The sequence below is a fragment of the Sceloporus undulatus genome, chromosome 2 (assembly GCF_019175285.1).
Source record: "Sceloporus undulatus isolate JIND9_A2432 ecotype Alabama chromosome 2, SceUnd_v1.1, whole genome shotgun sequence".
NCBI lineage: Eukaryota > Metazoa > Chordata > Lepidosauria > Squamata > Phrynosomatidae > Sceloporus > Sceloporus undulatus.
Window position 1 is genome coordinate 13084355 of NC_056523.1, and position 13658 is coordinate 13098012.

A 13658-nucleotide genomic window follows, 5' to 3' on the forward strand; every position below is an offset into this window, starting at 1 on the left:
CTAGAGGGGTTTGTTGATCAAGAGAGAAAATCAAGGAGAACATCAGACCCTCCCTTCAGACATGTATGTGGCTGGGCTTTATAGTGTGTGCTTGCTTTCTGGTCCTTGATTAACCTTGATTTCTCTTCTCAGGATCAAATTGAAGGCTATTTGAAGCAAGTGGAGATCATTGGATACGATCTTTCTGGGAACTGCGAGTCAAATACTGAAGGCAAAACAAAAGAGTGGCTGGTAGGAACAAAATGGGGGACAAAGGCATTGAAACTCAGTGGGCAAAATTTAAATAAAATAAAAGCACCCTTGTTACATAGTCTTAACTGTAAAAATTCATGTTTACAATTTGGAACTGCAATAAAAGGTTGTAGTATATACATTGCATAATAGGAACACTTCCATTCTGGGTTCCAATCAACCATTCCTTGCAGTCAGAACATTTCCAGGCATCTCATCTACATATTCTGCTCTTTCTTTCTTTCTTTCTTTCTTTCTTTCTTTCTTTCTTTCTAGTGTTATGTGATCTGCCATTTAATTGTTTTTATTCGGTATGTACATTAGAGCGACTATTTACAATAAACCGAGGATGTTCCATAACTTCAATTCAGACCAAAAATAATTACAGAGTAATTCTTCCCTCTTTCCTTACATAGTCTTCTTGTAAGTGAATTATTATTTTACCAGAATTTTTAATTACCTTTTATTTCTCTCACTTATCCATCCATCCACCCTCCCCACCCATCCAATCCTATTCACTCATTCTTTATGGTTTCCCTTCATTTGGCAAATAATTAAGCATTTATTAACTGTATTCTTATCAAGCTATTCTCTGAATAAACCACATATTATATATGTCCAGTCTGTGATTTAATCAGTGTATAGACAACTATACAACACCATTCTGTTTTTCAAGCCTTTTAGAAATGCTTCAAAACACACTAGTTAATCTATTTTATCCGTTCTGTTCATTAATAAGTGTTTGGTAACCAAGGTGGTTGCAAGGTTATACATTTGTTCTCTTGCATTAAGAGCTGCTTGCATAATTAATGTTTCTATCTAATATAGTGTAATATCCAAACATAAGAGGGTATTGACATCCTATCTATATTTCTGAATATTTGTCTGTGGTTTGTAAGTTTGTCTTTCTGTATATGCTTATTTCCAGTAATCTTTGCAGAAACTTTTAAACAAGCCCCAATCTTGTCCATATCTTCCATTCACCTTCCATTTAAATACATTGTTAACAAGTTCTAACATATCTAGGCTTTTCCGTAACCAATCATCTGTTGATGGAATCTCTTTCTCCTTCCATGTCTTTGTATATACCATCTTTGCAGCTGTTATTAAATATAAGATTATTTTCAGATGCTGCTTCTCTTTCTTTCCCTCAATCATGTTTAATAGAAAACATTCTGGTTTGAATTTTAATTGGATATGAAGTATTTTTTGAATTAGATCATGAATCTTTTTCCAATATAACTTTGCTTTGGGGAAGGTCCACCAGATGTGATAGAAAGTTCCTGGATTTTTAACACACTTCCTACACGTTCCTTTGTCTTTCTTATTGATTTTTGCCAATTTATTGAGGGATAGGTACCATCGGTGAATCATTTTATACAGATTTTCTTTCATGTCCGTTGATAATGTTAATTTAATACCTTGGCCCCAGACTCTCTCTCAGTCTTGCAGTTTGATGGAATGACCTATGTTTCTTGCCCATTTAATAGTGCATTCTTTGATAGTCTCCTGTTCCATTTCTCTTTGCAATAGTAGCTTATATAATTTAGGCAGGGCACAAATGGAGCTCCCATCCAGCACCTTCCCCCCTTTTATATTTTTTAAATTATTTTTCACAAAAAATGTGCATGTTTTTTGCTTGAGGCAGATATATAGATGGATAGAACGTGGCTAGCAGCTTGTTCCCTTTCCCTTTCATCTGCTCGCTTCCAGCAAAGGGGAAATGTTGCAAAGGGCTACTTGCGAATGAATCTAACAATTCGAATGTTATATTTGTTGCTCTTATCAATTAGACAAAATGATACATGCTTTTGCTACTGAATTCAGAGGTAGCCCTGAATTGCTTTTAAAAGCAAAAAAGAATGCATGGCAATCGCATCCTTTTCTGGCATTTCTGAGGTGAGGAATTTATTACACTCGTCCCCCGGGTTACGAAATTAATTCGTTCCGCCGCCATTTTCGTAACCCGGAAGTCTTTCGCAAGCCGAATTGCCATAGGCGCTAATGGGGAAAAGCCGCGATTCCGTGCAAAATGGCGCCGAAAAGCACCAAAACTTTTTTCGCAAGCCGGAAAAACCTTCGTAACCCGGAATTATTTTGTATTATTTTTTTTTTCGTAACCCGGAAATTTCGTAACGCGGCGCATTCGTATCCCGGGGTAAGAGTGTATTATTATTATTATTATTACATGTGTATGAGGCATTCTGGGCTGGCAAGGAGTGGGGGATACAGGATGCATTAGCTTGCATTTTGGGGTTGAAAATGGGGGCAAGGGCAGATCATAACCTGCACTGACCCAAATGCCCACAACACACACGCGTACACACAAAACAGGTTTTTAAACTTGACAAAATGTACGCATTTTGGAGCATTTTGTGCCTGGCTCTTTAAAAAAAAAAAGGAGGGGGGAAGCACACTTCTGATGCCCTGCAAATGTCATCTATGACGATCGCTTGATCGACAGGATGTGCCAACTCGATTTCTTGTAGAGGGCATTCGTGCTAAAATGCCCCAGAATCTTAGTGGGCACTTGGTAACGGAGAGATTCGGGAGGGAAGCCTCTGAATCCGCCCAGTTCCTTCAGGAGCAAACCAGCCAGTGGGACTGGCCCCAAACTCATTATTCTGACTAATGATGCCCTCTAGTTTTAAATCTGAACCTTTTTGGAATGTATATGTTTTAACCTTTCTCTAATTTGTATATACGGAAAACAGAGGCATAATTACGTCATCTTCTAACATTTTATTTGTCTTTAGAGTTGGAGTGTTATCCTCCCAATTGATTAACTCTGAGTATCTTACTGGGTTTTTTGTATCTGGTAATATTTCAAACTTCCAAGCTTCTTGTGGGGATACCCAGCCTGGTAATTGTCTGTAAAATTTTACTTTGATTTTATTCCAAACTGACAGCAATGATTTCCTAATAATGTGATCTTCAAATTGTCGATTAACTTCTGATCTTTTATACCAGAGGTATCCATGCCATCCATACAGTTTATTAAAACCTTCAAGATTTAGTATTTGTTTGTCTGTAAATCTAATCCATGGGGATTAACCAAGTGATTGTACAAGCCTAATAGTATGTTTTCAGATCAGGGATCCAGAATCTGCCTCTTTCTTTTGTATCCTTCATGATTTTCCATTTTATTCTTGGTTTTTTCCCCGCCCACACAAATTTTGAAATTTCACTTTCCAATATTTTTAATACTCTTTCATTTTGTATTATTGGTAATACAATATTCAATTCTTTTTTTCAGTGACCATGTTATATTCCATGGGCACTGGCCATGTCCAGTTCTTATAGATTGCTACGAAGGATGCCTCCTTTGAGATTGATTGATTGATTGATTGCAAAGCTCCAGATTTTCTGAGTATGCTGGTGCTTTGTATTTCTGTAGCTCCGTTTGTTCTGTTAAGTCTCCTATCAGCATTTGCCATGTGTGTTTGCTCTTGGGAGGAGTGATAAATGATTCTATTCCCACAGGCTTTTGTGGTAAGAGATACTAAACGCTCCTGCAGTGTGGCATAATATAATGGTTTGAGTGTTGGAGTATAACTTTGAAGACAAGGGTTTGATTTCCCGCTTGGCCATGAAACCCACTGGGTGGCCTTGGGCAAGTCGCATACTCTCAGCCTCAGGGGAAAGATATGGTGAAGCTCCTCAGAATAAAACTTCCCAAGAAAACCCCATTATATAGTCATCTTAAGTCAGAAACAACTTGCTGTGGATATAGTATATCTTGATTTCAGTAAGGCCTTTAACAAGGTTTCCCATGACATTCTTGCAAACAAGCTTGTAAAATGTGGGCTAGACAAAGTAACTGTTAAATGGATCTGTAATTGGTTGACTGGCCGAACGCAAAGGGTGCTCAACAATGGCTCTTTTCCAGCCTGTTTGCAAGAATGTCATGGGAAACCTTGTCAAACCTCTTGAGTAGATTCCAGAGGAGGATGCTTGGGGACAGTCACTCCTTGAAAATGGAGCTTAAATGTGGCATCCCTCAAGGCGCCATACTGTCCCCAATGCTATTCAACATTTATATGAAGCCGCTGGGAGAAATCATTCGCAGAAATGGGACAGTACGCTGATGACACCCAAATATATATCTGCATGTTCCGATCCGCAGCTATGACAACAGATGGCATTTTCCCCCTCAATCAGTGTCTTGAAGCGGTAATGGGCTGGATGAGGAAAACTCAGGCTGAATCCAGTAGGGCCCCCCAAACCAGGTATAGGGTTCCAACCTCCAGTCCTAGATGGGGTCACGCTCTCCACAAAGGACTGTGTTTGCAGTCTGGGGGTGCTCCTAGATCCATCGCTTCACATGAGAACTGCGACGATCAGGAGCGCCTGTTATCAACTTCAGCTGATACGCCAGCTGCACCCTTTCCTGGAAGTAAAGGACATAGAAACTGTTGTACATTCACTGGTAACTTCACAACTTGATTTCTGTAATGCGCTCTACATGGGGTTACCCTTGTGCCTAGTCCAGAAACTTCAACTAGTGTAAAATATGGCAGCCGGGCTGGTCGCTGGAAAAACTAGGAGTGACTGAATAATACCTGTTCTAAAATCTCTTCACTGGCTGCCTATTAGTTTACAGGCACAGTGCAAGGTTTTGGTTATAACCTTTAAAGCCCTACATGGCTTGGGCCCAACCTATTTGAGGGATCGCCTGCTCCCACATAATCCGCCCCGCACCCTCAGGTCCTCTGGGAGGAATCTATTGCAACCTTTAAAAACCAGACTAACTGCTACCTCCCAGAAGGCCTTCTCTGCAATTGCTCCTAAACTATGGAATGGTCTGCCAGACGAGATCCATCAAATTGCCAGCTTAGACGGCTTTAAAAAAGCTGTCAAGACGGATCTCTTCCGGCAAGCCTTTCCTGAATAAAAGTGCCCGGCCACAGAATGACTGCCCCCCACATCATGGATTAGCCCACCGCTCTGTCCTTGTCATACTGTATATATTTTCTTTCTTTTTTATTCTGTTTTAATAGATATTTTAATTGTAACATGTTTAATCCTGTTTTAAGGGGGGAATTTGGGACACAATTGTTGTAAATGTGGATTTTGATATGTTGTGAGCCACTTTGATTGTCTAGTTACAGAAAAGTGGGATACAAATAAAATTTTTATTATTTATTTATGGATGAACAACCTCCCTAGATGCAAATTAATGTTTTTGCCCAATAAATGCTGTGACTGTTCCTCCTTTAGCTTTGCAATTCCTTACTGCCCAACTAGTTGGAGAGAAATTTCTCCTGGCTTGTTAAGACCTATAGCTTAGAAAACTAACTTTTTAGACAACAGAGTCCTTCAACTGTGCCATTGGGAGCTGGAATTAAAAAGTAACCTTTTCAAGTTTTGGTTAAACCAGTGTTTTAATGTGAGCTGCAAAACTGGGAAACTGGATCATGGACACTACACTGATCTTGATTTGTAATCCTGTTTTCTAAGGAGCGCATGAAGTATAGTTTCCCAGTTCAAGGCATTGCAGGGAAACTGTGTTCTAATAAGCTAAGGCGTCTTTGTAGCCATGGAATCGTGAACTGCAAAAAATACAGATATTCCTTCCTCTCAGTATGTTAGCCAAAAAATTGAACAAGAAGCCAGAGGATTTTAAACATGAACAAAAACTTTATTAGGTTTTGCAAAATCAAGGCAAGTTTGACCGAGACAAGAGGCAAAGCTCAAAATTTTATATTTTTTCAAACTGACATCATCTTTGGCAAATCCCCATTTCATTATGACACTATCAATACCTGCCATTTAAAAAACTAATTGTATCCATTAACATATAGTTACAAATGACAAATTAACACTCTAATATATATCCATTACATGCATATGTTCCAAATAATAGTAATAATAGGATTTATTTATATGCTGCCCAATCACTGGGAATCCGAGTGGTTTCCAACAGAGGGGATAATAGACGGTTCCCTGCCCTCAGGCTGACAATCTAAAAAGACATGACACAAAAGGAGAAGGGAATGGTGAAGGGGGGATCAGGTCCAGCATTCTTCTCTCCCTCTGAGGCCTGGACCAAGGCAGATGGACCGGAGGGAGGGCTCATCTTTTTCAAGCTAGCTCTGGTGGAGCACTCATACCAGATTACATTACCTTAAAGACCATAGCTTTCTAGCTGTTCTTAAACATAATGAACTCAAAAAGAGGGTATAGTTAGATCATATAACTCCGTCTGTCCCCTGTAAAGTGACTTTATACCATAGAATATAGTTCTTCTTTGATTGTTGGAAAGGTCAGGTCACAATCTGCCTCTGCATTTTTAGACTAAGGCACCTTCAGTTCTATATGTTTTGAGTCTATCTTTGAATTTTACAGTTTTGAGATTTGGAGTATCACTCTTAGGTTTAATTCCTCCAAATCCTGCGGCTTCACCATCTATGTAAGAGAAGAGAAGAATAGGACAGTCAGGCTTGTCACCCACCTGTTCTCTTACAAATTAGAGCACTACTGTAGAGGTTTGATCATTGGACTATGACTGGAGACCAGGGTTTGAATCCCGGCTCTGCCATGAAACTCACTGGGTGACCTTGGGCAAGTCACACTCTCTCACCCTCAGAGGATGGCAAAGGCAACTCCCCTCAGAAGAAACTTACCAAGAAAACCCCAAGCCTTAGGGTCACAGTACATTGGAAGCAAAGGCACAAAACAACAACAAACACTGGATCCTGAACCAGTATGTGTCTGGGGAATCCAAGGGAGGAAACTTTATTTTCCCCAGACAGTGGAATGTCAATAGATCAGGGGTAAACAACTGTAGCCCTCCATTTATTTCCTGCTTAACACCTCAGGCAGCGGGTGATTGGAGATGATATCCAAAAATAACCAGAGGGCCACAGGTGCTCATCCCTGATGTAGTTGTTCCTCAAGTTGACCTTCCTCTTGTCTCTTTTTGCCATTTCTTTGTAGAAGCAGACGGAGGTCATGAGGAAGAAAGTAGTGGCAGAGTTCAAGAGGCTACACCAGCTTCTGGAGGATCAAGAGTATATGTGGATGTCGGACCTGGTAGCACTGGAGAGAACGATTATGGACAGTAAGAAGAGCTATGAGGCCAAAGTCCATAGTGAGAAGAGCTATGTTGACAACATCCACACTGAGATGGAAGACAGATATTGGGAGGATGAGAAGGAGTTTTTGCAGGTGAATATGTAGTAGCAACACTGCAACTGAACTGAGCAAGATAAAAATATAATGCTACAGTTGGCCCTTCCCTTACGCGAGGGATCCATTCCGAACCCCGCCACATAACGGAAAAAACACATAAACTCAAGCCCAATTAGGTATAATGGGGCTTGTTCCTGGGCACGCAATACAGGCGTGCACCCCATTGCTTCTTCTGGGCCGTGGGAGAAGTCTTTCCAGTGTGCCTTCTAGCGTATGCTGGAAGCAGCGTATGGCGCACCCGCGTCATCTGTGGGCGTACTGTAATAATTTTTTTATTTCTCACTTCTCAGGGATCAAGGTAGAGTGCAACACATTAAAATACAAAACACAATTAAGAACACATAAAACCACTAGTTATCGTACAATACTATAAAACTTTTACAATGCATTCACAAGAGAACGTTGTTTAGAATATACAAATTAAAAAGTCATGATTTAAAATGGACACAGGGTAGGCCTGCTGGAAGAGAGATGTCTTTAGTGCTGTTTTAAATGGAGTGAGCATTTTCAGCTGCCGTATCTCCTCTGGCAGACCACGCCAGTCTAGGGCCAGCAGACAAAAGGTCCTCTGGGTAAGCATTGCCAGTCTAGGCCTGGCTGGGTGGAGCAAACATTTTCCAGAGAAACTGAGTGTACAAGATGGATTGTACAGAAGGAGACAATCCTGTAGATAACCGGAAACTAATTGTCAGCCAGTGGAGTAATTTTAAGATGGCTGTAATGTGATCATTCCTGGATGTACCTGTAATCAGTCTGGCTGCCATATTCTGAATTAGCTGGAGTTTCCAGATTTTGAATGAACATAACCCAAAGGTAGAGTGCATTGCAGAACTCCAGCCTTGAGGTTACAAGCGCATGCACTACCATCTTTAGGTCTTCTGATTCTAGGAAGGGGTGCGGTTGGCATATCAGGCAAAGCAGGGACTCTTGAGCATCACATCTACCAAAGATGACATTTGGAGAGACAGATCCAGGAGCACCCCCAAACTGCAAACACTCTTTTAGAGGGAGCGTGACACACCTCCAGCCCCAGATTAGGAAGAGAGCTGGACTCTTTAAATAGCTGTACTTAAGAAAAAATCAGATTCATTTTGAAAGCAGCTGGGCTGGAATGAACCAAGGGCAGAGTGCTCATTTCTCCTCACCTCTTTAGGCTACATCCACCCCCCCCACCCCCCGGGCTATTTCAGACTTTTAAAAAAGAAGCAAAGAAAGAAACGACTGCAAGAGTTTCATCTTCTGGAGGTTTCCAGCAGGGGTTAGGATTAAACCTTTTGATTCCTATATTGAGGGGAAAGAATTGGCAGTGGGCAGGGGGAAGATAACACCCAATTTCCACCCCAGGAGCAGAGAACCTAGGAGACTGTTGATCTTCATAATGTAGAAAGGCAAGGAACCGTGTCATGTACTGGCTAATCTCAGTGCAAAACCCAGAGAACTTTATTCAGCAACTAAAGTTGTTCATAGCATGGTGATGTTGTTAGAACTAAAGCATTTTCAGTAATGCAGTACATTACAAGCACAAAGCAATCATTTTGCATTATTGAAAATAATAAATAAAAATAACCTCTCTGAGTATTCAAGACTGCAGACCTAAAGTCCACAAGAAAGGTGTGGCGACTATAATGGCATAGAAAAATGGTGTCCCTTGTATGAAATGGTAAAATCAAAGTTTGCTATTGGTATATATACTTTTTGGAATATTTTCAAATCGTGGATGGTTGAATCCGTGGATGCAGAATTCATTGATATGGAGAATAAAGCTAAACTCCTCAGTAATACTTTATTTTTTCCCACGTAGGATTTTGGAAAGAGCCTTGTAAGGTATGTTGCTCCCCTCGTGTTCTTTGATCCATGGAATGGTATGTGTCCCTCAGTCATAATACATCATTTTCAAGATCCTGTAGGAAGGTGTGTGTGTGTGCATGCGCGTGCATGTTTGCATGTTCGCTTCCTTCATATGTTACCTGTCTGTCAAGCACTTGAGCTGTTTACTGTGGCTTATGATCTTAAAAAGAATTAGTACAAGAATAGTGGTAGTGGAGGACAAAAAAAAAGAAGAGAAAAATCATGTTCAGGTATCAGCTTTTTCATACAGCTTTATGATAAAAGTTATTTAATGACCAGAAAAGTCATTATTGTTGCAGGAGACAGTTTTGGGAAGGAAAGAAGGAACCAAAATGGCAAATGAATATGTCCTGGGCTAGCCTGAGAGGTTTTCCTATCTTAAGCAAAGCAAAAGATGGTGTCACTTTCCATTCAGTGCACAAAACCCAGCTGAACAGTTTGGCTTGTTCTTCAGCTCTGAGGATGGCACAGTGTCTTGTGCCACTCTGGAAGGCAGCAAGCTAGCTTGGGCAAAGCTTTGAATTGGACCTTTTTAAAAAAATACATTGTCTGATTCCCTGCAAAACTCTGAAAAGGATTTTGTTGACATTAATTGTGGGAAGGGAGAGAAAGCATGGTGTCATGGTCTGAGCTGTTGGACTAGGACACTAGAGTTCAAATTCCACTCAGTCATAGAAACTTACTGAATGACTTAGGGCAAGGCACACTCTCTCCGCCTCAGAGAAAGGCAAGAGCAAACCCTCAATGAACAAATTCTGCCAAGAAAGCCTCATAATAGGGTTTGCCATAGGGTAGTCATTAAACAGAAATGATGTGAAACTATTTATCTTCCAACAAAATTATGGTAGGCAACACCATATTTACAATTTCAGGTTTGACAACAGAAAGATAGAAAATCCAGTGGCTTTTCCAACAGAACTGAAAACAAGAATCCAGAAATTTTGTGATCGAAGAATTTTCTTGGATAATGTGGTGAAGACATTTAATGGTATGCATTGTTGCAAGTTTTTTTAAATAAAAGAACCAGAGTGTGGAACAGAAAGGAATGGAGAAGTATCCAATTATGATCCCATAGCAAGATGCAAACAGTTACAGCAGTGCAGATATCCACCAGGACCCTCTGGAAGCCTCAGTGATCTTGTAATCATTTTGCATCTGACTACAAAGGCATAGTTAGATGCTTCTCTGATCTTACCCATGCCTCAGGAGACATGGAAGACCATGCCATAAGGGAAAAGTGTGTGTCTGTATGTCCCTAAAAGGATGCCAGGCTGTGAAGAGTCAGCATCAGAGTGATGAGTTGCCCAGTTGATCCACATTTTGTCATTCATTGTTCTTATTCATTTATATTCATTTAAGATGAAATGGCTGTAATACTGAAAGGAAGAGGAAGGAAGAGATTTAAAAGAAGCTTATCAGAGGAACAAAAAGGCAACAGAGGTAAGGTCTGAAATGGAAACCTGTAATAACTAGCAGAAGACAAAAGTCTGCTTAAGACTTTCCCCATGCATCAGATAAAATGGAGAAGAGCTGTCAGGAAAACCAAACGTATTAATTTATCTGATAGTTGAGTTCATATCCCACTTTTTATCCAGTAAATGAAGTAAGGTAGTGCATTCCTTCCCATTTTGTCTTTGCAATGCTTTATTCCCCTGTTCTCCTCCTCCACTTCATCCTCAGGACAACCCTTGTTCCCCTTCTGGGGGTCCTGCCGCACCATTTGATGACCATTGCTGTAGAGGGTAAGGTCTCTTGGGATGGTTCATTCACAGGGTTGCCAGAAGCCAAGGTCAACTCAATGGCAGTTGACAACAGAATTGTTTGGTGGGTCTCAACACCCTAAAGGCACCAGATCCCATCTGGTCTTGGAAGCTAAGCAGGGTCAGCCCTGGTTATGGGAGACCATCCATGAATACCAGGTGCTGTAAGATCTATTTCATAGGAAGGAACTGGCAAAACCATCTCTTGAATATTCCTTGCCTTAGAAAACCCAATGAGGTAGCCATAAATTGACAAAAAATTTGTCCCATCCTTTTCCTGTTTGTATCGCACGGTTGTGAGAAGATCTTCATACAATATCACACTTATCCTGTCAGTGCCCCATCAGTAAACTGTGATTGACTGCGATCGTGCAAAAGACTTGTATCTGACGTCGCCCTGATTCTGTCATTGTCCTGTCAGTGAAGTGGAATTGTCCAGTCCTTGCTCTTCATTTTGTATTAACGGAGGAACACATTTATGCAATTCCACTTCACTGACAGTTTAATGACAGGATCAGCGCAAATGTATGAATGTCTTTTGAGCAATCTCTGTCATGGATGGGATTAGGACAGGTTTCACTCCCTTCCCCTATCTGATAATCTTCATTGTTTGGTTCTTATATAGGGAAGAGCTGTGTATACAAATTACTGTATTCTTTTTCTTGAACTCTCTTCTTTCTGTCCTGCAGTGCAAGTTACTCTGGATCAAGACACAGCCTTTCAGAATCTCTGGATTTCTCCAGACCTGAAGAAGGTGTGCCATGTCAACTTTATTGAGCCATTGCTTGAACGTCCTAGAGGATTTAAATGTTCGCACTGTGTTCTGGGCCGTCAGGTTTTCTCTTCAGGGAGGCATTATTGGGAGGTGAAGGTGTGTGGATTGGGGCGGGAATGGGCTCTTGGAATCGCCAGGGCATCTGTGACTAGGTACTATCCTGTTCGTCCTCCTCCCGAAGGGGTCTGGGTGGTGGGAAAGCGCTGGAGAAATTCAGTCTGCTCTCGTTGGCTCTTGGCTTTTGCACTCCAAGAAGATGATGATGATACTGTTTTGATTTTAAGGCAGAAACCAGAGAAGATCCGTGTGTGCCTTGACTGCTCAGAGGGCCGAGTGTCCTTCTTCAATGCAGACACAGATGAATTCATTTATAGTTTCAGTTCGCCCATAATTTCAAGTAAGAGGATCCGCCCCTTTTTCTGGGTGTTGAGCAAGAGTACTGAATTTTGGATGCTTTAGTAGAGTTTGTTGTGTGTGGAGGGGGGGGAGGAATACCTTTTGGCACTGTAACTTCCAGAGTTGTAGGAATTTCAAGATTGTCCAGGAAAGATAACTTTTCTGTTAGTTTTTCCTAAGAGAGAGATCAATCATATTTCTGGCTCAGTTTTTCCTCTTTCACCCCAGGGAGAAGTGAATGGCTAAACAAGGAGATGAGTAGAATTACTTGAGCAAAGTTACTTTGAATTACTTTAAGAGAACAATCTTAATCAATTTTGAGGAAAACTGAATGGATAAACAAACAGTAGAGTTACTTCAGTAGCATTACTTTGAGTCACAATCTTAATCACTTTGGAGGAAAAGTGAATGGGTAAACAAGGAGATGAGTAGAATTACTTCAAGTTACTTTCAGGGAACAATCTTGTTCACTCTGGAGTGGTAGTAAATATATTGGTTCCAGGATGCATGAATGTGGGTACTTTAGAGTGACACTGAGAATATTATATACTTACATGGTTGTTGCTTCCACTTTAGCCTCACTCACTCAGAAGCCATTTTAGTGTCTCTCTCATCCTTATTCTCTCTCAACTGTTAAATGCTGCTGTTTTTCCTGGAGGTAAAGTGTGCCATTTCAATAAAAGTTGCCAAGTTCCATTTGTGACAAGGTGTTTTATGTACCAGTAAATAAGAGGTGGTATTTTTAAAAAATTATTATCTGAGGGCAAGACATAGGCCTAAATACCCTGCAGGCACCTGATCCCAAGCTAAGTGGGGTCAAGCCTGGTAGTTTGGATGAGAGACCACCAAGGACCAGAGAGACCCTCTCACAGCTGCAGGAGTTTACTGCGTAACCTGCAGCTGCAGACATGTCTACATAGGGAGCACCAAACACAGTGTGCAAACAAGAATCAAGGAACACGAGAGACACTGCAGACTGGGCCAGCCAGAAAAATCAACAGTAGCAGAACATGTTATAAACCATTCTGGGCATAAAATACTGTTTGAAACACTGAAATTCTGGACCATGCCAACAACTACCATGTCAGGATGCACAGGGAAGCCATTGAGATCCAAAAACACCTGGATAATTTCAACAGAAAAGAAGAAACCCTTAAATTAAACAAGGTTTGGCTACCAGTCCTGAAAAATAGCAAGATGAAGACTCAACAAATGCAAATGAGAAATCTCCCAGGGTCAGAGGTTTCCTAGCAGACAATGAGCAATAATCAAGCAGACATTAATCCTCATTTGCAGACCCTCCCACCCTGAGGCCTGCCATTAGCAATAGAACAAGACACATGCAAATCACTCAGGGTCACACAGTGTGTGTGTGTGTGTGTATGTGTACACACACACACACACCCAACAGATGCCAGCCACAGATGCTGGAGAAACATCAGGAATAAACTCTT

General features: G+C 40.9%; 1 protein-coding gene across 1 annotated transcript in view; it reads left to right on the forward strand.

Moving 5' to 3' along the window:
* Positions 1 to 147: 147 nt before the first annotated feature.
* Positions 148 to 13658, forward strand: part of LOC121921989 (zinc finger protein RFP-like) — an 85932-nt gene continuing 72421 nt past the window's right edge. The window contains exons 1-5 of the mRNA XM_042450829.1: positions 148 to 231; positions 7171 to 7401; positions 9227 to 9249; positions 10146 to 10261; positions 10633 to 10713. Coding sequence (XP_042306763.1) covers positions 7186 to 7401; positions 9227 to 9249; positions 10146 to 10261; positions 10633 to 10713 — 436 coding nt within the window. The 5' untranslated portion in view covers positions 148 to 231; positions 7171 to 7185. The remainder of the gene's footprint in view (positions 232 to 7170; positions 7402 to 9226; positions 9250 to 10145; positions 10262 to 10632; positions 10714 to 13658) is intronic.